Raw genomic sequence first — 27341 nt, 5'->3', positions numbered from 1 at the left:
TTTGGGGCTCAGAGGACTGAGACCAAGAAAATCAAAGGCTTTTCTTAAGGTCAGGTAGCTATTTAATTCCAAAACCATGTTTACTATCTTTTAGTGTTGTACCTTTTCTTTTCTTTTAATTTTTATTGGAGTAGAGTTGATTTACAATGTTGTGTTAGTTTCAGGTATACAGCAAAGTTAATCATTTATACATATACATATATCCACTCTTTTTTTTTTTTAGATTCTTTTCCCATATAGTCCATTACAGAGTATTGAGTAGATTTCCCTATGCTAAACAACAGGCTCTTATTAGTTATCTATTTTATATATTGTAGTGTGTATATGTCAATCCCAATCTCCCAATTTATCCCTCCCCCCCATCCCCTGGTAACCATAAGTTTGTTTTCTACATCCGTGACTCTACTTCTGTTTTGTAAAAAAGTTCATTTGTACCCTTTTTTTTAGATTCCACATATAAAGAGATAGCATATGATATTTGTTTTTCTGTGTCTGACTTACTTCACTCAGTATGAGAATCTCTAGGTCCAACTATGTTGCTGCAAATGGCATTATTTTGTTCTTTTTTATGGCTGAGTAATATTCCATTGTGTATATGTGCCATATCTTCTTCATCCATTCCCCTTTTGATGGATATTTACATGTCCTGGCTATTGTAATAGTGCTGCAATGAACATTGGGGTACATGTATCTTTTTGAATTATGGTTTTGTCCAGGTATACGCCTAGGAGTGGGATTGCTGGGTCATATGATGGTTCTATTTTTGGTTTTTAAGGAACCTTCATATTGTTCTCCATAATGGCTGTACCAATTTACATTCCCACCAACAGTGTAGGAGGGTTCCCTTTTCTCCACACCCTCGCTAGTATTTATTGTTTATAGATTTTTTGATAATGGCCATTCTGACCGGTGTGAGGTGATACCGGCATTATTTTGTTCTTTTTTATGGCTGAGTAATATTCCATTGTGTATATGTGCCATATCTTCTTCATCCATTCCCCTTTTGATGGATATTTACATGTCCTGGCTATTGTAATAGTGCTGCAATGAACATTGGGGTACATGTATCTTTTTGAATTATGGTTTTGTCCAGGTATACGCCTAGGAGTGGGATTGCTGGGTCATATGATGGTTCTATTTTTGGTTTTTAAGGAACCTTCATATTGTTCTCCATAATGGCTGTACCAATTTACATTCCCACCAACAGTGTAGGAGGGTTCCCTTTTCTCCACACCCTCGCTAGTATTTATTGTTTATAGATTTTTTGATAATGGCCATTCTGACCGGTGTGAGGTGATACCCATTGTAGTTTCGATTTGCATTTCTCTAATAATTAGTGATGTTGAGCATCTTTTCATGTGCTTTTTGGCCATCTGTATGTCTTCTTTGGAGAAATGTCTATTTAGATCTTTCCCCGATTTTTTGATTGGGTTATTTGTTTTTTGATATTGAACTGTATGGACTGTTTGTATATTTTGGAGATTAATCCTTTGTCAGTTGCTTCATTTGCAAATATCTTCTCCCATTCTGAGGGTTGTCTTTTTGTTTTGTTTATGGTTTCCTTTGCTGTGCAAAAGCTTTTAAGTTAACTAGATCCCATTTGTTCATTTTTGTTTTTATTTTTATTACTCTAGGAGGTGGATCAAAAAAAGATCCTGCTGCAATTTATATCAAAGAGTGTTCTGCCTATGTCTAACTCTTAGAGTTTTATAGCGTCTGGCCTTACATTTAGATCTTTAAACCATTCTGAGTTTATTTTTGTGTATGGTGTTAGGGAGTGTTCTAATTTCATTCTTTTACATGTAGCTGTCCAGTTTTCCCAGCACTACTTATTGAAGAGACTGTTTTTTCTCCACTGTATATTCTTGCCTCCTTTATCATAGATTAGTTGACCATAGGTGCATGGGTTTATCTCTGAGCTTTCAATCCTGTTCCATTGCTCTATATTTCTGTTTTTGTGCCAGTACCATACTATTTTGATTACTGTAGCTTTGTAGTATAGTCTGAAGTCTGGGAGCCTGATTCCTCCAGCTCCGTTTTTCTTTCTCAAGATTTCTTTGCCTATTCGGAGTCTTTTGTGTTTTCATACAAATGGTAAGATTATTTTGTTCTAATCCTGTGAAAAATGCCGTTGATAATTTGATAGGGATTGCATTGAATCTGTAGAATGCTTTGGTTAGAATAGTCATTTTCACAATATTGACTCTTCCAGTCCAAGAACATGGTATATCTCTCCATCTGTTTGTGTCATCTTTGATTTCTTTCATCAGTATCTTATAGTTTTCTGAGTACAGGTTTTTTACCCCGCTGTAGTACCTTTTCAATTACAGTAACATACTTGAGACTTACTCATGGTGGCCAAATGAAAAAATTTGCTTCTCATTTGAGCCAGCATACAGTGAAGCATATGTGTTGTATAACTTTTTGTTTTGTTATACTTTCACATTTACAGAAAAGTTATAAGAATAGTACTAGGAACTTCTAACACCCTTAACCCAGATTCCCAATTATTTACATTCTGTTTCGTTTATCATTCATTTATATATGTGTTTATATATACGTTTATTTATGATGTTTTCTGAATTGTTTAAAAATAAATTGAAGACATCTATCTCTTTTAAATACTTGAATGTGTATTTCCTAAAAACAAGTCACATAACTGCCTTGATAACATAATTATCATTGATCAAAATGAGAAAATTTAACATTGATAAAATATTATCTAATCCACAGTTTATATTTAAGTTTTATCAATTTTCCCAATAATGTCCCCTTTCTCTGTTTTGTTTTGGCTCTGGATGCAAGCTGCGGTCAAGCATTCTGTTGAGTTATCATGTCTCTTTAGTGTACTTTCATTTGGAACAGTTCCTTAACCATTTTGTCTTTTTTGACCTTGAGATTTTTGAAGAATGCAGAACAGTTATTTTGTTGAATATACCTCAATTTTTGTCTGTCTGATGTTTCCTCATGATTAGGTTTAGGTTATGCATTTTTGGCAGGGCCACCACAGAAGAGATAACGTGTCCTTCTCAGAGCATCCCATCAAGAGGCCCATGATGTCAATTAATTCCAACATTGATGATGTAAACTCTTGTCGCATTGGGTCTGCCAGGTTTCTTCACAGTAAAGTTACTATTTTACCCTTTCTAAATTAGGATTGATTTGTGGAAAGGTACTTTGAGATTATGTAAATATGTCTTTCCCATCAAATATTTACCCACTAGGTTTTGCATTCATTGATAATTTGTAACTTCATTATTGCTTCCATATTTATTAGTTGACATTCTACTGAAAGGAAGCGCTTTCTCACATCTTCCATTTGTTTATTTGTTTGCTTGTTTGTTTATTATATCAGTAGAACTCATGTATTCTTGTTTTATTCTATGGGTGTGATCTATTACTATCATTATTTATTCTTATCTTCAAATTGTCCCATATTTGTCCAGTGAAAACCACTTCAAACTAGCCTCTGTGTCCTTTCAATATTCTTCCATCATTCTTGAGAATTTCCTTACTTTCCAGCACATGTTATTCTAGCATCACCTTGTGCTTTTCCTGGTGAGGCCCTGGAATCAATCTTTTTTATCCAAGTAGCCATGAGTCTATTTCCAAGTAAATGGTGTTTAGAAGTCAAGATCTGGATGCTATGTGTACTCATTCATTGCTCGCTCCTGATTTGTTATTACTTCAGGGTTCTCTCAGGGAGCAGCATTAGTAAATATATGTCTATATTTATTTCTGTATCTGTATACCTATCTATTAAAAATCATGAGATGTTGGTTAAAGGGTACAAAGTTGCAGTTATGCAGGATGAATAAATCTAGAGATCTAAGCTACAACATGATGAATATAGTTAATAATACTTTATCAAATACTGGAAATTTGCTAAGAGAGTAGATTTCAGGTGCTCTCATCACACACAAAAAATGATAACCATGTGAGGAGATAGTATGTTAATAGCTTGACTGTAGTCATCTTTTCACCATGTATATGTATACCAAATCATCATGGTCTACACCATAAATATATATAATTTTTATTAAAAAAATAAAAACCACGAGTTCATGCTGATATCTCTAATTCTATCTCAAACACAGGATACATTCTCATCTTTCCATTTCCATGTTTGTAACTTCCTTTTCCAACAGTGAGAAACCTGGGTTCCCATTGCATTCAACATACATATTTATTTACTCAACTTGGAATACTCAGAAGGTAATTTCAGAATTGCTAATCCATTCCATAGCAAAAAGCAATCCCACTAACTAGAATTCAATATTTTCAGTTTATTTAAGGGATAAGATTTATTAGAACAACATAATTTGTGCATAAATCTCAAATGTACAGTTCATGAGTTTAGACAGATGTCTGTACCCATATAACTCATATCCCATAAAGGCATAAGGCATTTCCATCACCTTAGAAAGTCCCCTGTGCCCCTTCCCATCCCCTCCATAGCAGCCATTTTTCTGGTTTCTATCATCATAGACTGGTTTGGCCTATTCTAGAACTTCATATGAATGGAATCATGAAGTGTATATTCTTGTATCTGGTTTCGTTTAAACATTATAATAACTATGGAATTCATCTATGTTGTTATGTATATGTATAGTTTGTTTCTTGTTATTGCTAAGGAGTATTTCACTATATGATTATGCCATAATTTGTTTATCTACTCCCTTGTTGATGGGCATCGAGTGTTTTCTATTTGAGGCTAATATAAATAAAACCATATGGATATTTTTGTTCAAATATTTTTGTGACCATATGGATTCCATTTCTCTTGGTTAAACGTCTTTGATTGGAATTGGTAAAATCATAGGTAAAGATGTGTTTAATTTCATAAGAAATTGCCAGACCTTCTATTAAAGTGGTTGTACCATTTATGCTCTTACCAGCAATGTCTGAAAATTCTGTTTGCTCCATATCCTCACCAACACTTGGTGTTGTCAACTGTTTTTACCTTTAGCCATTCAAATGTTTATGTAACAGTATCTTACTGTGATTTTAATATACGTTTCTCTGATGACTAATGGTGTTGGGACTTTTCTGTGAGATTATTGGACATTTCTATATCTTCCTTTGTAAAGGGTTTATTTAATTTATTTTCATTTTCTAAACTGTTTTTTTTTTTTGGTCTGTTTATTAGTGAGTTGTAGAAATCCTTTATATGTTATGGATGTAAGTCTCTTGGCAGATATATGTTTTGTAAATATTTTCAGACAATGTCTGGCTTGCCTATTCCTTTTTTTAAATGATGTCTTTTGATGAACAGAAGTTTTTACTTTTAATAATTTCTAAATTATAAATTTTTATGGTTATTACTTTATATATCCTTTCTAAAAAATAACTTTTTCATCCCGGTTGTGAAATGTTTTCTTCAGGAAGTGTTAGCTTTTAAATTTAGGTCTAATATCCATATTGAATTAATTTTTGTGTATGATGCAAGGTAGGAGAAGCCTAGATTTTCATTATTTTAAAGAAATTTTTAAAGCCTATGTGTTGTAAGCCTAGATTTTCATTATTTTAAAGAAATTTTTCCCACACATAGTTTCATTGTGTTTTTCCTGGATATTAAGAAAAACTTTTTGGGGTAGCAAGTGATTAAAACCAACTCAAGCTAGATTAAGCAAATGGGAATTTATTTGCTCACTTTGCCGGGAAGAGTAAGACATATCTCATAGGATCAAAGGAAGATACATAAAGGCCAGGACTTCAAGAGCTAGAACTAGGATGGATATTCCAGGGCTCTCTCTAGTCTTTTCTCATATCTGCTTATCTCTGCATCACTTCATTGTGCAGACCACTTTCCTCTGCAGGCCAGGGGAGATGAATGCTGTCAGTCTCATTCATCACAGATGCTCATTCTTCCAGTGTCACTATAGTTGTCCTAAGGAAGGACTCTACTTGGCACTGCTTCAGTCACATGCCCTCTTCCTGGGCTGGTCACTGTTGCTTGAGAGCTCAGAACCTAGGCGTAATCAAGTCCAGGCCCACCCTATGGCAATGGGATGGTGCTACCATCAGAAACAACATGGAATGAGGGAGAGAGGGTTCCCCAAGGATATGCTTCTGGACATTCCAAATATCATATGTCCCACCAAGTTCCTTTTTTTTTTTTTTTTTTGCGTTACGAGGGCCTCTCACTGTTGTGGCCTCTCCCGTTGCGGAGCACAGGCTCCGGACGTGCAGGCTCAGCGGCCATGGCTCACGGGCCCAGCCGCTCTGCGGCATGTGGGATCTTCCCAGACCAGGGCACGAACCCGTATCCCCTGCATCGGCAAGCGGGCTCTCAACCACTGCGCCACCAGGGAAGCCCCAAGATTCCTATTTTTTAAAAGTGGCTTTTTACAATGTATAAAATAAAAAATTAAATTAAAAAATGGCTTTTTATATATGGGATTTATTTATCTTTCATGGAACTCTTAATTAAATATATTCAGGTGCAGTAAAGCTAGATTTCTATTCTGCTTATCTAAAACTGAAGTGTGAATTAATTAGATACTTTGAAGAACTAAAATGTACGCAAATTTTTTTAGAATAATGTATCTCCTAAATGATTAAAGTTTAACACATCAAAGTCCATCATAATGTGAATGATGCTGAATGAAGTGGAAGAGCAGTCAGATTTTTTTCATTTTGACCTGTCCCCACTTTCCTCAAATTATAATGAAAAAATTGGATTGTCAATACCTCAATATAATAAATCATTGGGAGAGTAACCGTGGTTCAGTGATTAGGACAAGATTTATATACTTAGAGTGCCCATAATTTTCCAGAGCTTTAAAGCAAGGCTGATGATGTTCAACCCACAGGATTAATTGACAATAAAAGAAGTGGTTCTTATTGGAAATCATTAAGCACCTCAAGGCTTGCATTTGAAGGAGAAAACTTGAGAGTTCATTGTAGACAAATAACTATCTCAGCCAAAGTTACCTACTTGTATAATATTTTCTTTGAAGTATGGTTGAGTAAAAAGCTGGCCCCATAGAGATCCTTGAAATGATAATGTAATCGACAGCATAACTGACTTTCCTGGGTTGGATTCACTAAAGAAATCTGACATCAAAAGTAGTATTTTAGACAGGCTTTTGTCTAAGTATAAAAATGTGACCATCAGGGGATAGAGATGGAGGACCTCTTTAAGTGACAGGCCCAGAGGTTATTTTCCTATTATGAGAGGAGGACCCAGCTGGGAAGGTTCTTCCCACCTTAGCCTGACTGTCTTCCTCAGCATTCCACTTGCTTCAGTTTTGCTGTCTTCACTCTGCCCACTGTGTACAAAAGCTCCCCTTCATGGCTGCCATTGCTGCCCCATCCTCTAGGTACTATAATCCCATTAATTTTCAGATTTAGGTGGAAAGTCTCTTTTCTTTGTTCCTTGAGACAGCTTTTCAAAATAAAGTTTTACCAATGAAAAATGAACTAGGAGGGAGGGGAAAGACACACAAAAGCTTAAAAATTGAGATGTTTATAAAATCTGCTTTCTGATCCTATTTTTAAGGGTCTAGTCATAGGTGGGGTTAATTAATATAGAACAAGGAACATTCAACTCCTATTTCCTTTTCCCTGCTTCAGATCCATTTGCTTTGTTCTTTGTGGCCATATGGTGCAATGATAGTTGCCATCTTAGAGCTCTCAGCAAACTATTAGTTTTTTCCATGAAAAGAAGTTGACTTTCCTGCTTGCTTTGGCAGCATGTTTACTAAAATTGGAATACTACAGAGAAGATAAGGATGGCCCCTGCAAATTCGAGAAGCGTTTCATATTTTTATGTGATGTACAGCATGGTGACTATAGTTAATAATACTGTATTGCATATTTGATAGTAGCCAGGAGAGTGGATCTTGATAGTTCTCATCACAAGAAAATAAATTTATAACTATATATGGTGATTGATATTAATTTGACTTCTTGTGATGATTGTTTTGCAATATATACAGATATTGATTAATTATTTTGTACACCTGAAACTAATATAATGTTATGTCAATTATACCTCAATTTAAAAAGAAAAAAAAATAAGTTGATTTTCTTTTTTTTTCTCATTTCAAATGGCAATCTCTCTCGGGGAGCACCTGAGTTTCTATTTTCTGTTAGGGGGGTATTTTCAGTTCTTGGTTTATTTACAGAATCAAAGTAACGAAGAGTCTCTCTCTCCTTTTCATATATGATTGATTTGTTGTGACTGTCTGGAGTGCTGTATTGAGAAGCCATCTGGAGGTGCATCTAGGTCCCTCAGGAAGGAGAACTGTGATTAATTAATAATGGCTGTCATGAGCTTAAGAGTAGCTGCACTCTTGCCATGTATCTGTCATTTCTCTCAATTCCATCAATGGTAAAGCATTTGTTTTGATTTGATTTTTATTTCTACTCAGGTTATCAGCCTTGGGAATTCCAGTGGTTTTCTTTTTTTTTTACTAATCCCTCAGATACTGATGTGGTGGTGGGGGAACACATCTAAATATATATTGAAATACTTTTCTCCCTGTTGAATTAAAACCTCCTTAAGAAGGAGCAGGTTCTCTCTACAAAGTCTGAGGCATTAAACATACAACAAAAACAAAGTAAATATTTAAACTTTTTTTCAAATGGTTCATCCCATTAAGTCACACTTAAACTCTTCAGTTTTAAGAAGAAATGTTTCCTTTTTTTTTTTTTTTTTTTTTTTGGTGGTATGCGGGCCTCCCTCTGCTGTGGCCTCTCCCGTTGCGGAGGACAGGCTCCGGACGCGCAGGCTCAGCGGTCATGGCTCACGGGCCCAGCCGCTCCGCGGCATGTGGGATCCTCCCAGAGCGGGGCGCGAACCCGGTTCCCCTGCATCGGCAGGCGGACGCGCAACCGCTGCGCCAGCAGGGAAGCCCTGTTTCCTTATTTTTAACTCGAGTTATAATCCCAGTGAGACAAATGGGATTTCTCTTTGCTCAACAGTTTCTGAAGTTTGGTTTAGCTTTAAGCCACTAAAAACTTAAAGGGTTGTATTTAGACGGGAGAATTTGGACTGAAGTCCTTTCATTGGTGTCTATAACATCAAATGGTTTAGGATTTTTGCACTGCACTCTGGGGAGCCTTGAGGCCTCTGAGGTCCATTTTCTTAGGCCCCAAAGACTGACCGATGCATTTGCTTATTCATTCATTCCTCATTCCCTTCCATTTATTCAACAAACCTTTGAGTATTTAGTATATGCTGGTGTGGGGGATCAGGGAGCCCATATCCTCCAAGAGTTTTGGTGTAGAAGACTGAACAGTAATAAGCATATGGCCACATGTGACAAAGGCTATGTTCACAGTGACATGGGAACTTGTGGAAGGGGAACATCCAGACTGGGGACAGCAGTGGTTCTAGGGAAGCCTCCATGGAGGAGCTGAAGGATTAATAGAAGTTAATCACACAGTGAGAACAACCAAGTGTGGAAAACCCTTTCAAAGTATTTTTAAAAATTCTATTCCTTCCTGAAAACATATTTGGCCTCCTGGAATTTATCTTGGAGCTAAAACAATCTCCACTAGATCCACTGCAATATGGGATCTAGAGTGCTGATTCCATTGTAGGTATCACAGTTTGTTTCATTCTTCCAGTGGAGAGGTGGTGTGGTAGAGAGTGAGGTACAGAAAGTGCACTGTTTTTCACTCATCAGTTTTCTTTAGTTAGCGGTTACTTAGGCTACTAAGACGTAATTCTTTAAATATTTTCGTGCACATTTTTTGTAAATGTACATTGTCTTAGTCTGCTCTGGCTGCCATAAAAAAATATCGTAGACTGGATGGCTGAAACAACAGAAATTTATTTTCTCACAGTTCTGGAGGCTGGAAGTCTGAGATCAAGGTACTAGCAGGGCCACGTTCTGGTAACGCTTTCTTCCTGGCTTGCAGATGGCCACCTTCTAGCTGTGTGTTCATATGGCCTTTCCTTAGTGCCTGCTTGGGGAATGAGAGAGAGAGAGAGAGAAATCAGGCCTGAAATTATTTAAATATTTAGAATTTTACAAGAGTTTTAAGTTCTAATCAGGCAGATAATTGCAGTTATTAAAGAAATGTTCTGGTAAAAAATAAAAATAAAAATATAACTTCATAGGTTGACAGTAGTATACCACGACCAGTTTGTTCAGTGAACCTCGTATGGCAAAGCTCTTTTATGTTCTTTGCTTCATCAAAGAATATCAGATCAGCAGGAATATCCTTACATGTCTTCCAGTGGCATGGAACTTAGTATTTTAAAAAATGAGAAAAGAATCTTAACAAATATGTTGCCTTTTAAGGGTTTTCTCTAGGGAGAAGACACACACAATGTGTATATACCCACATACACACACTCATGCATGTTCATACACACATGTATGCATATATGTGTACACACACTTGCATTCACACATATGAATGAATATATACACACATGCACACATACTATATAATTCCCTGTGTGTGTTTTTGTGGTGTGAACCATTACCTATAGAAAGGCTATATGCTAGCATTTAGGCGTACAGCTCAATAAAATGTACTACTGCTTGTCAAACCAGCATGTTAGCAACAGATACAGAACAGTTTTTTTTTTAATAAGAAAAGGGTTAGAATTCAGGTAAATATTGGCCCTCTGTAGTTATACATCATGTACAGTGCAATCACATTCATTTTACAAAGGAGTTAGGTTCCACCGTCAACACAAAAGGTGACAATTGGATGTGAACAAAATGACTCTTGAAAGTTACACAAATTGCTCACAAGTTGCAGTATTTTACCAACTCTGCCAGTTTTGTATTTGTTTTCTCTCCTAGCAACAGAACAGATCACTGTTCTTTAAACAACTGGAATAGTTTATTTGTGTTGAGCAGCCATGTGGTGTGAAATCGTGTGTACTCTGAAGCTCTGGGATCACGTGTGTGTGGTGCGATACTCTCCCCACCAGAGCTGAGGGAGCTGATGCTGGCTGTAAAAATGCACCTCCCGCTAGTCCCACATATGTGGGAGCACATGTTCATTGAGTGTAAAGGAGGCATTGTGGTGGAACGCTGTTTAAGTTGTTCTCTCTCCTCCTCTTTCCCTCTAGCTTCCTCCTCCTTTGCCGTTCTCTTGCGTTTGCTGAACATTGTCACCTTGTAGGTAAATTCGAACACATGGCAACTGTATGGCATATGGCATTCTATTTAGATACATCTTTGTTTATGTGCCTGTTTATAGGTTCTTTGTTGAAACAAAGTTACAAATATCAATACCTATGCATGTGGCTGTTGGACTTCTAGAAAATTCTGTTAAGAGCATGAATTTCATTTCTGATCTCACCATGTAATACTCGCAGCATGTGTTCCTAGCTCATCTGGTTGCAAAAAAGTACTATACGAGTAGATGTACAAACCAGTTTCCATCCCTGGAAAATAATTTAAATCTGTTAGCCCATCAAATGATGGGATCTTTTTGAGCTCCGGCATGGTACAGTAGCTATCATTAAGACTGTGAATACACAAGTTAACTTAATTCTGCTTTTGTTTTAGTTTAGAGTAACCATTTATTTATGTTACTGTTTTGCTGCTTTGCTAAACACTGAGGTGGATGGTCCTACTGGCATCTCATATACAACCCAGCTGCCACGGCCTGACCATGGGAAAGTACTTTCCCAGTGGAGATTCAGTTAAAACATTCTCTGAGAATCTGAGTGAGCGAACCATACTTTCCTTCATGCAAAACCAGAATTGATTACATGTATTTCCTGCCAAAGCTAAGAGGTGCAGTTTTGAATTTCCTCAGAAAGGGCAATTTCAGGTTCACTTAAGTTTTATGATTTTAACATTGTGTTTAAGAACAATTTGCATGCTAATTGAAGTGTCCTGTGTCAAAGGAGGAAAAAAAATCAAGTTCTTAAGGTAGACCATCTTCTTTAAGGCATTAAATGGAAATTCACAACTTTCCAAAGTATTCTTTGTAGAAATTCTATTGTGATTGTTACATAGCTTCATTCCTTGATTCAACAATTGTTTGCTGAGTACCAAGTAAGCACTGGATATACTGCAGTGAGGAGAAGCAAGTTCTTGACCTGTTGAAGCGTATGGGATCCTGCAGGGGTGATCAGCAATAAACAGCTAAAGAAACAGCAATTTAGAGAAGTGTCAGGAAGACAGAGGACAGAATTCAGAGATGGAGAATAACAAGAGGGGAACTAATTCACTAGATGATTCGTAATGGTGGTTGGAGGTTCGTAATGGTGGTTGGAGGAGGTAGGTTTTAGGCTGAGACTTAAAGAGTGAGAAGGGGTGGGCCATGTAAAGAGCATGAGGCAGAGCAGCCTAGGCAGAGATCAGCAAGCATCAAAACTCCAGGCATGGGCTTCCCTGGTGGCGCAGTGGTTGAGAGTCCGCCTGCCGATGCAGGGGACGTGGGTTCATGCCCCGGTCCGGGAAGATCCCACATGCCGCGGAGCGGCTAGGCCCGTGAGCCATGGCCGCTGAGCCTGCGCGTCCGGAGCCTGTGCTCCGCAACGGGAGAGGCCACGACAGAGAGAGGCCCGCGTACCGGAAAAAACAAACAAACAAAAAAAAACCCCAAAACTCCAGGCATAAAGGAGCTTGGATGTTTCCAGAACTGAAAGTAACCTGGTGTTACTGCATCAGAGCTTTAAAGTGTGTGTGTGTGTGTGTGTGTGTGTGTGTGTGTGTGTGTGTGTCGTGGGGGGAAATGAGGAGGTGATGGTATGAGATTAGATTAGATCAGTAAATGGGTGTCAGATGATTCAGAACCTTGTATGCCATGGTTAAGACTCTAGATTTTAATATAAGTACAATGGAAACCAATCAAAAATTTAAGAGTAGAGAATCATCTGATTTAATTTTTGAAAGCTCACTTTGGCTATTTTGTGGAGAATGAAACGTGTGAGCATGTTTCATTGTTTTTGTGGTTAAAAATGGAAGCAATGAGACCAGTTGGAGGGCTATCAGAATCATCCAGTCAAAGACAATGGTGGCTTGGGTAATAGAGTGGCGATGGAGATGGAATCAACTGGATAGATTTGAAATATTTTTTGGAGGTATCTTCTGAATTTACAGGTACATTTGATATTCAGGGTGAGGCGGAATCAGGAATCTAAAATGATCACTTTTTTTTTTTCCAAACTGGGCATATCATGGTAGCCTTTACTAAGATTGGGTGTTGGGCAAGATCAGGTTTCAGAGGGAGATCATGTTCACTTTTAGATCTCTAGCACCAAACCTATTGCAAAATTTATTAATTCATCAAACATTGATTGAGCTTCACCATATGCCAGACATTGTAGTAAGTGTTGTGGATATCTGGTGTCCTTATGCTTATGGAATTACAGAGATGGTAGATTTCAGGGTGTAAGAAGGGACCATAGCTGGAAATCATCCAGTCCAACATCCTTATTTTAAAGATGAAGGGTAGAATTTGAAGCATTTGATTTTTGAAGAAATATCAAGACTCCTCTATAAAAATTATGGTTATCTTAGTAAAACTTAACTTTACTCAACCAGCAAAAATTGTGGTATTATTTTCCCTTAGGGATATCATACAATCTGTTTTCATTTCTGTTTTAATGAATTGTTACAATTAGTACTATTAAAACACTTTCTGTTGCATTCTAAAGTCATGAAAATATGGGCATTATAGCCAGCAGTTCAGTGAGTGATGCTGTCATTGGTTTCACTAGGCTTATAAACAACACATGCAAGAAGAATCATAAACCATGTTCAAATGTGCACACATTTTTTTACTAAGGATTGATAGTAGACAAATGTGGAATTGGACACTTGTATTTTTTATATTATTGATGGTAGGTTGATATTTACCTTGAAACCTTTTAGAGGAGATTTTTCAAATTTAATGGAAAGCATTAATATGAGAGGGAAGAAAAGAAGGACTGCAAAGAAAAAATTTGTTGTGCAATGAATTCTAGATTTGTGTGTGTGCAAGTGGATGTATGTTGGATTGTTTTAAGGGCTTATTCAATTTTTTAAGTTAATATATTTGGTTAAAGAATAAATAGGTAATGATGAGATAGCAAGTTTTGTAGATGTGAACAATTTAAACACCGGGAAACCAAAAAACATTATTTAGAGTGGTCTAGTAAGCATACTTATTATCTAAATTATGATACAGCATTTATTATTCATTTAAAGTGAGATTTACTTGGCTCTTTATACTAGGTCAAGTACTGTGAAAGAAAAGAGATGAAAGTTCCTGCCCTAAGGGCATAACAAACTTGAAGCATCAGGCATGATCCAGTCTGGTCACACACATGCACACACACACGATGGGAGACTGTTTCCTGCAGTGAGCGGTGATGGCCATAGGAATGCCCTATGGAGAGAAGGAAGTTTCAAGATGTTTTGTAGAGATGAGGGCCTGTTCATCAGAAGGATGTTTCAGGATAAGAAAGGAAAAAGTGGATATTGAATGAGATAGACGGCAGTCAAGTGACCTACTTGAAGCTTAAAAGTAGGTTGAAGAGATGATGATAAAAGCAAGGATGGAGCTAGATTAGAATGCATGCCAATGGAAGAGGCAAAACTCCTGAGAGGATGGTTGAAATGGTCAAAATAAGATGTATTTAGCTCTGCTTCTTCCCTGTAACTGGAAGGGCAGGACTAAATTCAAAGAAACCAGAAGTCCAAGGTTTAACCGTGTACCTTCAAGGAAGAAATGTAACAGCCAAGGGCTGACAGTCGAAACTTCATGGAATTTATAACTAGGATTGTGTACACATAAATTAATTGAAAAATTAGTAGTGAAAATAAAGACTAGATAGAAAGACAGCTTGTTTTCTGGAATCTTGCTGAAAAAATAGAAGCTTTGTGCGTGAATACACCAGAACAGGAGTAATCTATGTTTTATTAATTAATCTGTATCCTTATATCCTCATGAAAGATACAAGGGTAAAAGTGTAGTTTTCACTTTCTGAAAAAGTGCTTAGGAATAAACATTGGCAAGAACCTGCAGGAAGCCTTCAGGACAGGAAAATGTCTTTTGTTCTTAACCACTTGTCCCTGGCTCTCCCAAAAGCCACCTTCTTACTGTGGTGGTTTAGCCTCTCACCTGTAGATTAATATTTCCTCTATGATAAATTAATTTGCTTTGTATGGACAGTGTGTATGACCTTATATTCCTTCACAATAACCTTGAAATTTTCTTCATCATGCAGTTGACTGGAACACACCACTCACTCCTGAAGTTTGAAAGAGACTCACTGGCCAAGCAGGACGTTTTTTCATTTTTTTTTTTTCTTAAGCTTTTTCAGCTGCACTAATTCTTAACCAGCCAAAGAAACTCTCAAGGGGATACTTTGGGGGAAAGGGGAGCAGAGACATCTTGAGAAATTTTTACATATGTAAAACAAATGTCTTCCACTGAGGTTTTTAAAATAGTCCCTTAAAACTGTAACATGTGTCAGGCTAAGTTTGCTCAAATAATCACAGGCCTGCACAAGCAGGCCCCAATCAGTGCACACCAGACACAGAGGCCCATTTTCATGAGAGTTATGTTTTTGTTGGTGGTTTTAGTTTGTCTTCAGAAATTGCCTCTTGAGTTGGTGGTGTAGTGGTGAGCATAGCTGCCTTCCCCAAATTACTTCTTAACCCATTATCTCTAGAACTTTCCCATTCTTTAATTCTACTTAGGAAAAAAGGGATATTATCTCACAGCTGAGTGGGAAGACACAAGGAACTCTGTCCAAGTTTTCTCCAAGAATATTGTTGTCAGGTTTGTGGTTTGCTTCTAGAAATTTGGTATGTGAGTTAATTTACATTTTTCACTCTACCTCCAGCTTTTTTTTTTTTTAAGGGACAGGGGTAATTTAAGAGGGAATTGAATATATCAGAGCACCTTATTTTTGTTGTTGTTGTCTGTTTGCTAAATAGGAAAGTCCATCAGCTTGGTAATGGAGGAGAGCAATGACTCCATGGAGAACCCCCAACAAGGCCAAGGGCGGAACAATGCCATGAAGTGTGGGTGGCTGAGGAAGCAGGGAGGCTTTGTCAAGACTTGGCATACCCGTTGGTTTGTGCTCAAAGGAGATCAACTCTATTATTTCAAAGACGAAGATGAAACCAAGCCCTTGGTAAGTAAGAGAAAATTAAAGCATTGTGGTGCTTAGTAGTCTAAGAAGTAGAGGGGTTTGCTAGAAACTGATGGAGACTGAGGTCAACCCAATCTCCCTGGTCTCCTTCATTTCGTTGGCATCTTTCACACTCTTTCTCATTGTTTACTTTGGATCAAGATGATGAATTTGCTAATTGAGGCCAAGAGACAAATTACACTTGTCGAATATTAATTTTGACGTTTACAAAGCTGTAACAGAGTGTCTGAGTCCCTCGGGCAAACTTACTTCACGTGGAAATGTTAATGGACATCTGCTAGAAGATATATTCTATAGCCAAAACATCTTTCCTTTTCTCAGAAATAAGTTGAAAGATTTGAAGGAAAACTGTAAATGCAATTTTAAGTAATTTCTGAGACACCTTCAGTATCAATTCTCTGGGGGCTTCCCTCCACTCTAACTCACATAAAATATGGATGTAGTGCTAAACCAGACAATGTTGATACATCCAACCAGCATACACAGTATAGTCCCCTGGGAATAGTTTCTATGTTTCTTTGTGGTTTCTTACTGGTCTTTTATTTTCTTGTTTACTTATTTTCTCAGCCACAAATCTCTGGGTTGCAATTAGAGAAAGGAAAAATCTCCATCATTCCCTGTAGGTACAACAAGCTTTCTTAGCTGTGATCATTGCTTATCAATTAATGAAAGAAGATAGGAACTGAGGTATAACTTCTGTGTTTTTCCTTCATCTACATCTATAAAATATATAAATAAGAGAAAAATGTTTTAGATCAGTTTACATAAACATCCCTAACAGTATGTTCTTGAGGCTATTTTCCTTGTATTAAAATGTAAGAATTTAATTAGGAATTTGGATCAAGGCTCTGCTTTAGTATTTTAAATTCCTCAGACATTATAATTCAACAAAGTTCTCATTAGTATAATCGAATTACATAAAGATAGCAATGAAATTACAAACTCTACTCATTTTTTGAAATTGCTATTTTTTTAGCATATTTTTACCAGGGCCAAGCATTAGACTAAGAATTTGTATATATACGTTATCTTGTGAAATGCTTACAATAATCCTGTGAGGTAGGATTATCCTCACTTAAGTATGACAAAATCAATGTTTAGGTGTAATGCATATTACCCAAAGTTAGACAGTGGTGCCATATTTTGCCTCTAGTTAGGTCCAAGTTCATATAGCCTCAGCCAAAGATCTCATAAATAAATCAATAAAAGTATCCCATATTGATATCATGAGAGTTACAGTGCATTTCCATACCTGCTATGGTTTTCATCACAGCAAACCAGTGAGGTATTGGGGGTTATCATTATAGATGAAGAAATTGTGTCTTAGTGACATGAAGCAACATGACCCCCATCATATAGAGATCAGAGGCAAAGGAGTAAAGTCTTTTGTTTCTTAACTCTTACTCTAGGGTTCTTTTCTTGTACCTTGTTTTAAACTATGTAATATCACAGTAAGGTATTATCCTGAACATAAAATCATTTTTACCAAACTGAGGTTAATGTGAAAAAATGTAGAATGTGGGGGATCCAGTATGGAAACTGTGATATAGAGGACCGTATTCAATAAAACAGAAGTATGAGTAATATTCAATATTTTATCCTGTGAACTCTTGTTCTGGCGTGATTTGGGTGGACTGGGTTGTTAAACAGAATGGGTACAAATCAAATGATTAATTAGGTCTCATCTAGAACCTAAACAAGGGATTAGGGGAGCAAACAGAGGTTTCAGGGGCTGAGTGGCTAGAGAATTGAAAGGAAACTGAACAAACGTTTTGACTCTTTGGTGAGCTCAGCGTACCTTCTAGTAATGAAGATAGGATACAATGGGTCAAGCTCGAGCTCAATATTTCTAAAATTTGAGAAATTGTAGATGTCAGAGAATATGCACATGACCCCTCTAAACTGTTAAAAGAGGATATTATCAAATTGCCTTGGCTACTGTCCTCTGTGGAATTTCTTAGAAGATCTACAGTCACAAATAGTATTCAGTGCAATGTAGTTATTTTGACAAAAAGTTGGAAATATAAATAAGAAGATGCAAAAACTTCTGATTAATTCAAATGAAACTCTGCCTCAAAGTGAAAATTACTTTCATTCATAATATTTCTAAGTTAAGTAATATTTTGATATTAGTATGTCACTAGTATTTGTAGACTTATAATGACTGAAATTAACAAAATAGTTATATTGACAAGAAAATACTAATTCTTACACAAACCAAGCATAGACTACAATCATTCCCCCCACCTCCAAAAAAGGTTTCTTAATTTTTCTTCTACTTATTACTTGTTAAAGATTTGCTGTTAATAAAGCACTAATAGTTTGGGGTGAATAACTTCGAATTATTATTCTTTTTTTTGATCATCTTTTATGACAGTACAAGCACCAGGAATTTTGACATAGTACTTTTAAATTTTAACCTTTTACCCTGATGTTTAGACATGTGAGCACAGAATCAGATGAAAACCCAGCAGTTCCTATATCAGAGGACACTTTGGAATTTGAAAGGACCATGTATTTTCCCATGAATGGATTAATTTCTTACTTTAAGTGAGCATAGATGCCTGACACATTGTAAGTGCTGCAGCACATTTTTGGATGAGTTGGTGAGTGATTCAGTAAAATATATCTCTAGCCAAGCAGGGTTGGGCCAGGACCATGTGCTGTCAGTAGTACTGACTATCCTCAGCTTCATGTATCAAAATCATAACCTGTATTTAAAATAATGAAGTTTAAATCACATTAAATAAATCCTGTAGTGATATATTATAGAATAACCCTAAGAATTCGATGAAGAACAATTGAACATCCTGAAAAATGTTAAACCGGGAAAAAATTTAGTTGTTATAAAACCCCTCATTTTATAGATAAAGGGTACGTGTGTGTGTGTGTGTGTGTGTGTGTGTGTGTGTGTGTATCAGCCAAGGGATACTGTTAATGAGTAGCAGATGATGAACTGAAAAATCAGATTTCCTTGCTCCTGATCCAGTGTTCCTTCAGTTTAGGCTCTTGCCTGCTCACAAATCCTCAACTTTTTTTTAGATTTGCTTCCAGTCAGAAGTACTGTTTTCACTATTGGCACTTTCAAGCATAAGAATGCCCTTGACCTTCATATATTTTGATGAGGGCTATTTCAGTAATACTGGAGGAAGCATCACTAATGAAATGAAAAAAATCTTCACTCTTCTAAGCATTCCTAACCAGCTGAAAATGTTCAGTTAACTTAATCTGCATTGGTTTTCCTCTCTTTTAATAGTATTTCTTAAATGAAAGTATTAAAACCCTTGAAATGTGTGTCCCTCCTGTCCTAGAAAGAGGCTCTTAATTTATTTTAGTGAAACTTTCTCTGAGTTTCTCAACTCAATAAAGAGAGTCAAACTCCATCATTATCCTTGTTATTAAAAACTGCACATCTGTTGGGAGAAACATGTAAACAAAATTATAATTGTGACAGGCTACCATGTAAGCACTGAGTGCTCAGAAAACACAGATACAATTAGTACCAGGGAGTGAGGGGTGACTGGCTAGAGGAGTTGGGGGAGGCTGTGCAAAGCAAGAGGTGACCCTTACCTGGGGTGCTGAAGGTTGGTGGGAGTTTTCCAGGTACATAAATTGGGGAAAGGAATTCAGACCAGAGGAAAGATATAGAGTTGTAGAATAGATATCTATAAATAGCTCCATATCGTGAGGGCAGCAAAATGACAAGAAATGGGCTTAGAGAGATCGGTGGGGCCACAGCAAAAATGGATGTGTATGTCACACAAAGAGGCTGGATTCTCAGGTAGGTAATGGGAAGCTCTTTCCAAAACACCTGAGCTACTCAAGATGCAAAACCACACTACCCTGTTAGAAAGGAATAATGGCGGCTGTTTCCTGATGTCTCCTCTGGCTGCCGTAATAGAATACCATAGACAGGGGCGCTTAAACAACAGAAATTAATTTTCTCAGAGTTCTAGAGGTTGGAAGTCCAAGATCAAGATGCTTCCAGTGTTGGTTTCAGGTGAAGCCTCTCTTCCTGGCTTGTAGACAACTGCCTTCCCTCTGTGTCCTCACAAGGCCTTTGCTTTGTACACAGGAGAGTGAGAGAGCCCTGGTGTCTCTTCCTCTTAAAAGGACATGAGTCCTATCAGATAGCCCCATCATTATGGCATCATTTAACCTTAAAGGCCCCAAATACAGTCACAGGGCGGGGTTAGGTCTTTAATGTGAATTGGGGGGGGGCCCAATTCAATCCATAATACCTAATATGTTGAAAACCTATGTTAATAAATGTAATTTTCTCAGTTAAGTTTTTCTTCCATCTGTATTGTCTATCTTCATGTCTACTAGAACCTAATATATGTGATTTAGTGCATTTTAAACTTAATTATTTGAACCTAATATTGATGTTTCATATTCTTATTCAAATTGCACCTTGCTTCCCAAATATTCCACAACCTGTGCAAGTTTGGGAACTTAGTCTCTAAACTGACACTTGTATTTTCTTCTTTAGCAAAAGGCAAAAGCACCTCTAGTTTCTTCTTTCTCTGGGGACAGTGCCTGGTTTGTAAACAAGACTTTCCAGCCTGTAGCCAGGGTTCTCCTGGCAATATATTGGAGGTCTATCTCAAAATGTAACTGCTTTATATTTAATATACATCAAACTAAAATCTTTAGTATCCTTTACTTTTAAAAATGAAACTTCAGTTCATCTAGGCTGAAACTCTCTCCAGAAACCATTTTCTACAGCGTTTGCAATTACATGGATACAGATTTTATTTAGAACAGATTTAAAAATAAAGTTGATTTTCATTGTTTCTGAAAAAACAAACACGGAAAAGTGATGTATGTAGCCAATTTTGAACACACACTAATGCATTCTTTATTTGTTACTCATAGAACACTACTGTAAACATCCTATAGTACTGTAATTTTTCAATTTTTGTTTAATATTTTTTCTATTTTAATCTTTAAAATAAAGTTCTATTTACATACAGAAAAAAGTTTAAAATTATACTGTACAGAAGAATTTATTTTTAAAAAAGTCTTCCATCTACCCTGCTTACCCCTAGGACTTTTGGGTAGCTATGAAAAATGTTTTAAAACAGATTTAAACTAAGTTTGTGACAGTATTGTTTGCCTATTTTTCATTAATAATCATGACAAATGACTGTGGCTTTAGTTACAGATACTATAACATGGGGTAAGCAGCTGAGTTATAGATAAAGTATGATTATTATAGCTATCCTAAAAATGACAGTTATATAGATTTTGTTAAATGAATTTAGTGATAAATTCCTAGTACTTTTTTGGAACCATTTTTAAAATTTCTATCCTGAAGTATATTATTACTTAAATAATAACCAAGTCTCAAGTTCGGCCATACTAGTGAATGTCTCTAACATACCCTGGGTACTAGAACTTGACACCAGGAAGCATTGATTTTTAGAAGCCAGTCTAACACTCCTGATAAAATGACTAAAATCCAAACAGGCACTAACCCAATTAATCTAGTCTAGACTTTGTACAACAGATATTGATCCACTTGTGTGGGGAGGGTTTTTCTGGACATGATGAAGATGACACTGTATTAGATCACAATGGATTTGCTTAACTTAGAGAACAAAGTGATTTTCAGTGAATTATAACCTGAGGTCTGACCTCTAAATGTGCAAAAATTGATTACCGATTTAAGAGTAAGCTCTAATTTTATATATTTAATGAAACTTGTGAGTTAATGAAATCTAGAGATCTCTAAGGCAACTGCTGTTCTCTGTTAAAGTATATGAGCCAGGGGACTTCCCTGATGGTCCAGTGGATAAGACTCCACGCTCCCAATGCAGGTGGTCCGGGTTCGATCCCTGTTTGGGGAACTAGATACCACATGCATGCCGCAACTAAGAGTTCACATGCCGCAAGTGAGAAGTGCACATGCTACAACTAAGAAGTACGCATGCTGCAACTAAAAAAGATCCCTCATGCCGCAACTAAGGATCCCTCATGCTGCAATGAAGATCCCGCGTGCCACAACTAAGACCCAGCGCAGCAAAAATAAATAAATAAATATTAAAAAATATAAAGTATATGAGCCAGAAGCAGCCAAAACCCCAATTGCGTATTTAAAATAATACTGTAGGCACTTCCCTGGTGGCCCAGTGGTTAAGATTCTGTGCTCCCAATGCAGTGGGCAAGGGTTCGATCCTTGGTCAAGGATCCTGCATGACGCACGGCACAGTCAAAAAATAATAATAATACTAGAAACCTTGAAACTTGAATTTCAGCTACAAATCTATAACTGACTTTCTATGTAACATCTAAGTCTTTTGACATTTAAAAAGACACATAAGAAGGTATTGTGGGACTTCCCTGGTGGCGCAATGGTTGAGAGTCCGCCGGTCGATGCAGGGGACACGGGTTCGTGCCCCGGTCCGGGAAGATCCCACATGCCGCGGAGCGGCTGGGCCCGTGAGCCATGGCCGCTGAGCCTGCGCGTCCGGAGCCTGTGCTCCGCAATGGGAGAGGCCACAACAGTGAGAGGCCCGCGTACCGCAAAAAAAAAAAAAAAAAAGGTATTGTGTGTCATCATAAATTTTTAGGAACTCTTAGCTCTTTCGTAGAAATTATATCAAAAGATAGTGTTATTAATATAAAATATTTAATTCTGCTATTTGTTGAATAATTCTTTATTGCTTATGGAAGTCACCTAGGCATGGTATTTATTTATTACATTGTGGTTAAAAACATAGGCTTTTGAGTTACATTGTTTGGGTTGAATCTTGATTCATCTACCAAATAACTATGATACACTAGGTAGTGATTAAGCTGGTTTAAGCTTCAGTTTACTAATCTGTGCAATGGAATAATAGTAGCATCTACCTCATAACATTGTTAAGAGGTTTAAATGAGATAATTTATGGAAAGAATCTTAGAAAGCAGTAGCATATAGTAAGCATAAAATAAATGTTAGCTATTTTTATAATATTAGTTTGACAAAAAGAGTTTATTTCTTGAGATGTTCACCCTAATCATTCATTCATTTCATTTTTTTCAACACATATTTATAGATTTCGAGTGTACCTGTAGTTATTATGCTAGATTCTAAGAAATAAAAAGATGCTATAACTGTTGGTATAAAAAGATAGACCCCCCCCACGCAAAAAAAAAGAAGATTTAAAAGGAAGAAGCTTATTTCTTTCTCAGGTGAAGGTCCAAAGTGATTCTAGGTAAGTGGGGAGGTCTGCTTCAAAAAACTGTTTAGAAACTTAAGCTGCCAGTGATTTTGCCATTTTAACTTTTGGCTTCAAAATTCATCATGGGGTCATTTCCTTCCCAGTCACCTAGAAGGCAGTATAAAATAGAGTACTGCATAGAAGGATTAGGTGGACTAATAGTGGCTCTCATCACTTCTCTTTGCATTCTGTTCGATAGAACTGAGTCACATGATCATTCCTAACTGCACAGGAGGCTGGGCATGCAGCCTAGCTTTATCCTGGGAGCAGAGAACAACGTGGGTATGAAAAAAGAGTTAGCAGTCTCTGCCACAGAGACAAATAATGCTAAATATCCATGAAGGTGGTGCTCAATTCCCGTGGCTGTTATGGACAATTGCAGTTACCATACAGTGTAATGAGTATTTAAATAAGGAAAGTATAGAGAACCATTAGGAAGCCACGGGAGGGGCACCTATAACCACTTCAAGGTTCAGGGAGACTTTTTTCAAAAGAATATATATTTAACCTGAGAATGGAAGGAGAACATAACTTTATTACAAGCAGTTGGGTTGATATATGTGGCAGAATTAAAGGTGTAGGTCATGGTCCTTCGGTAGATTGTTGGAGAATTGATAATGGCTGGGTATTTCAGCACCTAAGAAAGAAGACAAGCAGTGATTCTTCCCTTGCTTTTATGTGCCTATTTTTCTTGGTTTACTGGATTTAGAGCTAAACAGTGAAAACAGGGCTTATTCTATGTATAGCTCACTGTGAAGGAATCCAAAATGCTCACCTATCCAAAAAGGCCTCCTCTGACAGTCCTGCAACTCTGTCTGGTGTTCCTATTGTTCATTATTTTGTATTGTGCAATAATTTCTGGAAAAAAAAATTTTTTTTTTTTTTTTTTGGTGGTACGCGGGCCTCCCACTGTTGTGGCCTCTCCCGTTGCGGAGCACAGGCTCCGGACGCGCAGGCTCAGCGGCCATGGTTCACGGGCCCAGCCGTTCCGCGGCATGTGGGATCTTCCCGGACTAGGGCACGAACCCGCGTCCCCTGCATCGGCCGGCGGACTCTCAACCACTGCGCCACCAGGGAAGCCCTGGAAAAATTTTTGAAAGGCAACTATGCCACAAACACTTGGTCTTCTATCATCCATTGTTACCTTACTATGAACCATGGTAATCAGTCACTTTTGACTGTAGGAGGAAGAGCTGAGAAAATCTGTTGCTGCTGGAGAGGGTACTTGGTATGGAAGAGCAGCAAAGTACGTCTTGGACGAAAGGAAACTGATGGATGGGCATTGTGGCGAGAAGGATCAGTGTGAGAGATTTCATTGTCATAATTTCCTCTAGAATTGACTCTGTCCAGCGTGGTCATTTCTCTGGAAAGCGGTTGAGCCCAGTTTTTTTTGTTTGCTTTTTTTTTTTTTTTTTTTTTTTTTTTTTTTGTCCGCACTGAGTCTTTGTTGCTGCGCGCCAGCTTTCTCTAGCTGCGGTGAGCGGGGGTTACTCTTCCTTGTGGTGCGGGGGCTTCTCATTGCGGTGGCTTCTCTTGTTGCCGAGCATGGGCTCTAGGCGCGCGGGCTTCAGTAGTTGTGGCTCCGGGCTTAGTTGCTCCGCGGCATGTGGGATCTTCCTGGACCAGGGATTGAACCTGTGTCCCCTGCATTGGCAGGCAGATTCTTAATCACTGTGCCACCAGGGAAGTCCCAGCCCAGTTGTTTTGTATACAGGTTCTAGGATCAGACTCCCTGTGTTCAGCCTAGACTCGATCACTAGCGATAGGCTTTGGGTGAGTTACTTGTTGTTTACTTGGGTAAGTTACACATATGTAAAATGTGAGTAATAATAATACTTATCTAATAAGTAGTTGTTAGCATACATGAAATGACATTTCTAGACTACTTTTACAATATGTGGCCACATATCAAGCACTCAGTAAATATTGACTATCGTTACCACCACCACCACTACCATCATCATCATCATCATTTTTACCATCTTTTACCATCAGGATACCCTGACACAGCAGTTTAGAAATCAGGAACCATAATATATACTTTATTAATTGTGTAACAATGGGAATGGTAGATGACCAGCCCACGTAAGTAATGCTAACTTCAGAGCAGAAGATAACTTGTTTTCACTTGTGATCTATGCTGCCAATACACTGAACTCAAATGGAAAGATTCTCAAAAAAAATATGCTAACCTTTGCAATATGTCTTCTCTCTTTGTTTAAATTACTTTTGGGGCCCCTTCAGAGCTTATCAAAATGATTATGAGGACAGCCAAGGAGTCCTGAAGGATTCTTTCTGTACCATCCCAGAGAGAGGCAGCCCTAGTTTTCTCATCTCACACACAGCACTTTTTCCTCAACAACAATTTGGAGAGAAATCTACTGGAGTTGAATTCCTTGAGTTCTGCTTCTAACATTTACTCATATTGACTGAAGGCTTTTTTATTTGTGATGTAATTCAATAGACAGAACCAGATAATTCATATGCTATCTCATTAGCATAAGTTTAGGTCTATTTCCATTATCCCAACTAGTGGAGAAGAGAATGTAGGGAAAAAAATTAATGGTTGAAAATATAATTTGAATATTTATATTTTTAGTGCTTAGAGTAATATATTTTAAATGGCTACATTTTCTTCCCCTGGTGTATGAAGTATTTCACAGCTATTTGCTATTCATTTTCTTTCAGGTTTCTTTTGAGCACTCAATCTTTCTGGCCATTCTTCTTTAGCTTTATCCTGCGTAAATCCAGATGCTCTCTGTTTTCTAGTGTTATTACCATATGTTCATTCATTCAGAGACTATTTATCAATTGTAAACTACATAAATTATAATTTACAAAATGTTTTGATCGCTTTTTGTGTAAAAGGAAGCAACCCTAGATACATGAATTGTTAATCTTACTTTCCGAATTTTGGCTTCTTTCCCTTAGCATATTTTCAGGGTTCATCCATATTGTAGCATGTATTAGTAGTTCATTTCCTTATATGGCCTAATAATATTCACTTGTCTCGATATGCCACATTTTATATATATTCATTCTCCAGCTGACAAACATTTTGGTTGTTTCCCACTCTGGGGATACTATGCATAATGCTGCTATGAGCATTTGAGTACAAGTTTTTGTATAGACATATGTTTCCATTTCTCTTGGTTATATACATAGAACTGGAATTGATGGGATATACAGCAACTCTATGTTTAACCTTTTGAGAAAATATGCCAGCCATTTTTAATTATTAAATTCCAATCTAATTTAACACTCAAGCCTCACGCTTGGTTTATTTATTCATTTTTTAAAAACATCTTTATTGGAGTATAAGTGCTTTACAATAGTGTGTTAGTTTCTGCTTTATAACAAAGTGAACCAGCTATACATATACATATATCCCCATATCTCCTCCCTCTTGAGTCTCCCACCCATCCTCCCTATCCCACACCTCTAGGTGGTCAAAAAGCACTGAGCTGATCTCCCTGTGCTATGCAGCTGCTTCCCACTAGCTATCTATTTTATATTTGGTAGTGTATATATGTCCATACCACTCTCTCACTTCATCCCAGCTTACCCTTCCCCCTCCTCATGTCCTCAAGTCTATACTCTATGTCTGCATCTGTATTCCTGTCCTGTCCCTAGGTTCATCAGAACCTTTATTTGTTTATTTTATTTTTTATTTTTTTAGTTTCCATATATATATGTTAGCATACGGTATTTGTTTTTCTCTTTCTGACTTACTTCACTCTGTATGAAAGACTCTAGGTCCATCCACTTCACTACAAACACCTCAATTTCATTTCTTTTTAATGCTGAGTAATATTACATTGTATATATGTGCCACGTCTTCTTTATCCATTCATCTGTTGATGGACGCTTAGGTTGCTTCCATGTCCTGGCTACTGTAAATAGAGATGCAATAAACATTGTGGTACATGACTCTTTTATTTTATTTATTTATTTTTAAACATCTTTATTGGAGTATAACTGTTTTACAATGGTGTGTTACAATGGTGTGTTAGTTTCTGCTTTACAACAAAGTGAATCAGCTATGCATATACATATAT

General features: G+C 37.2%; 1 protein-coding gene and 1 pseudogene across 1 annotated transcript in view; both read left to right on the top strand.

The window, feature by feature from the left end:
* Window positions 1-27341, top strand: part of ARHGAP24 (Rho GTPase activating protein 24) — a 509262-nt gene that overhangs the window by 73053 nt on the left and 408868 nt on the right. The window contains exon 2 of the mRNA XM_055086016.1: window positions 15858-16057. Coding sequence (XP_054941991.1) covers window positions 15878-16057 — 180 coding nt within the window. The 5' untranslated portion in view covers window positions 15858-15877. The remainder of the gene's footprint in view (window positions 1-15857; window positions 16058-27341) is intronic.
* Window positions 7686-7773, top strand: LOC112062446 (uncharacterized; annotated as a pseudogene).

Source organism: Physeter macrocephalus, chromosome 7 (assembly GCF_002837175.3).
Source record: "Physeter macrocephalus isolate SW-GA chromosome 7, ASM283717v5, whole genome shotgun sequence".
Lineage (NCBI taxonomy): Eukaryota > Metazoa > Chordata > Mammalia > Artiodactyla > Physeteridae > Physeter > Physeter macrocephalus.
Note: the sequence above shows the minus strand (reverse complement) of the source record. Positions and strands in the feature narration are given on the sequence as shown.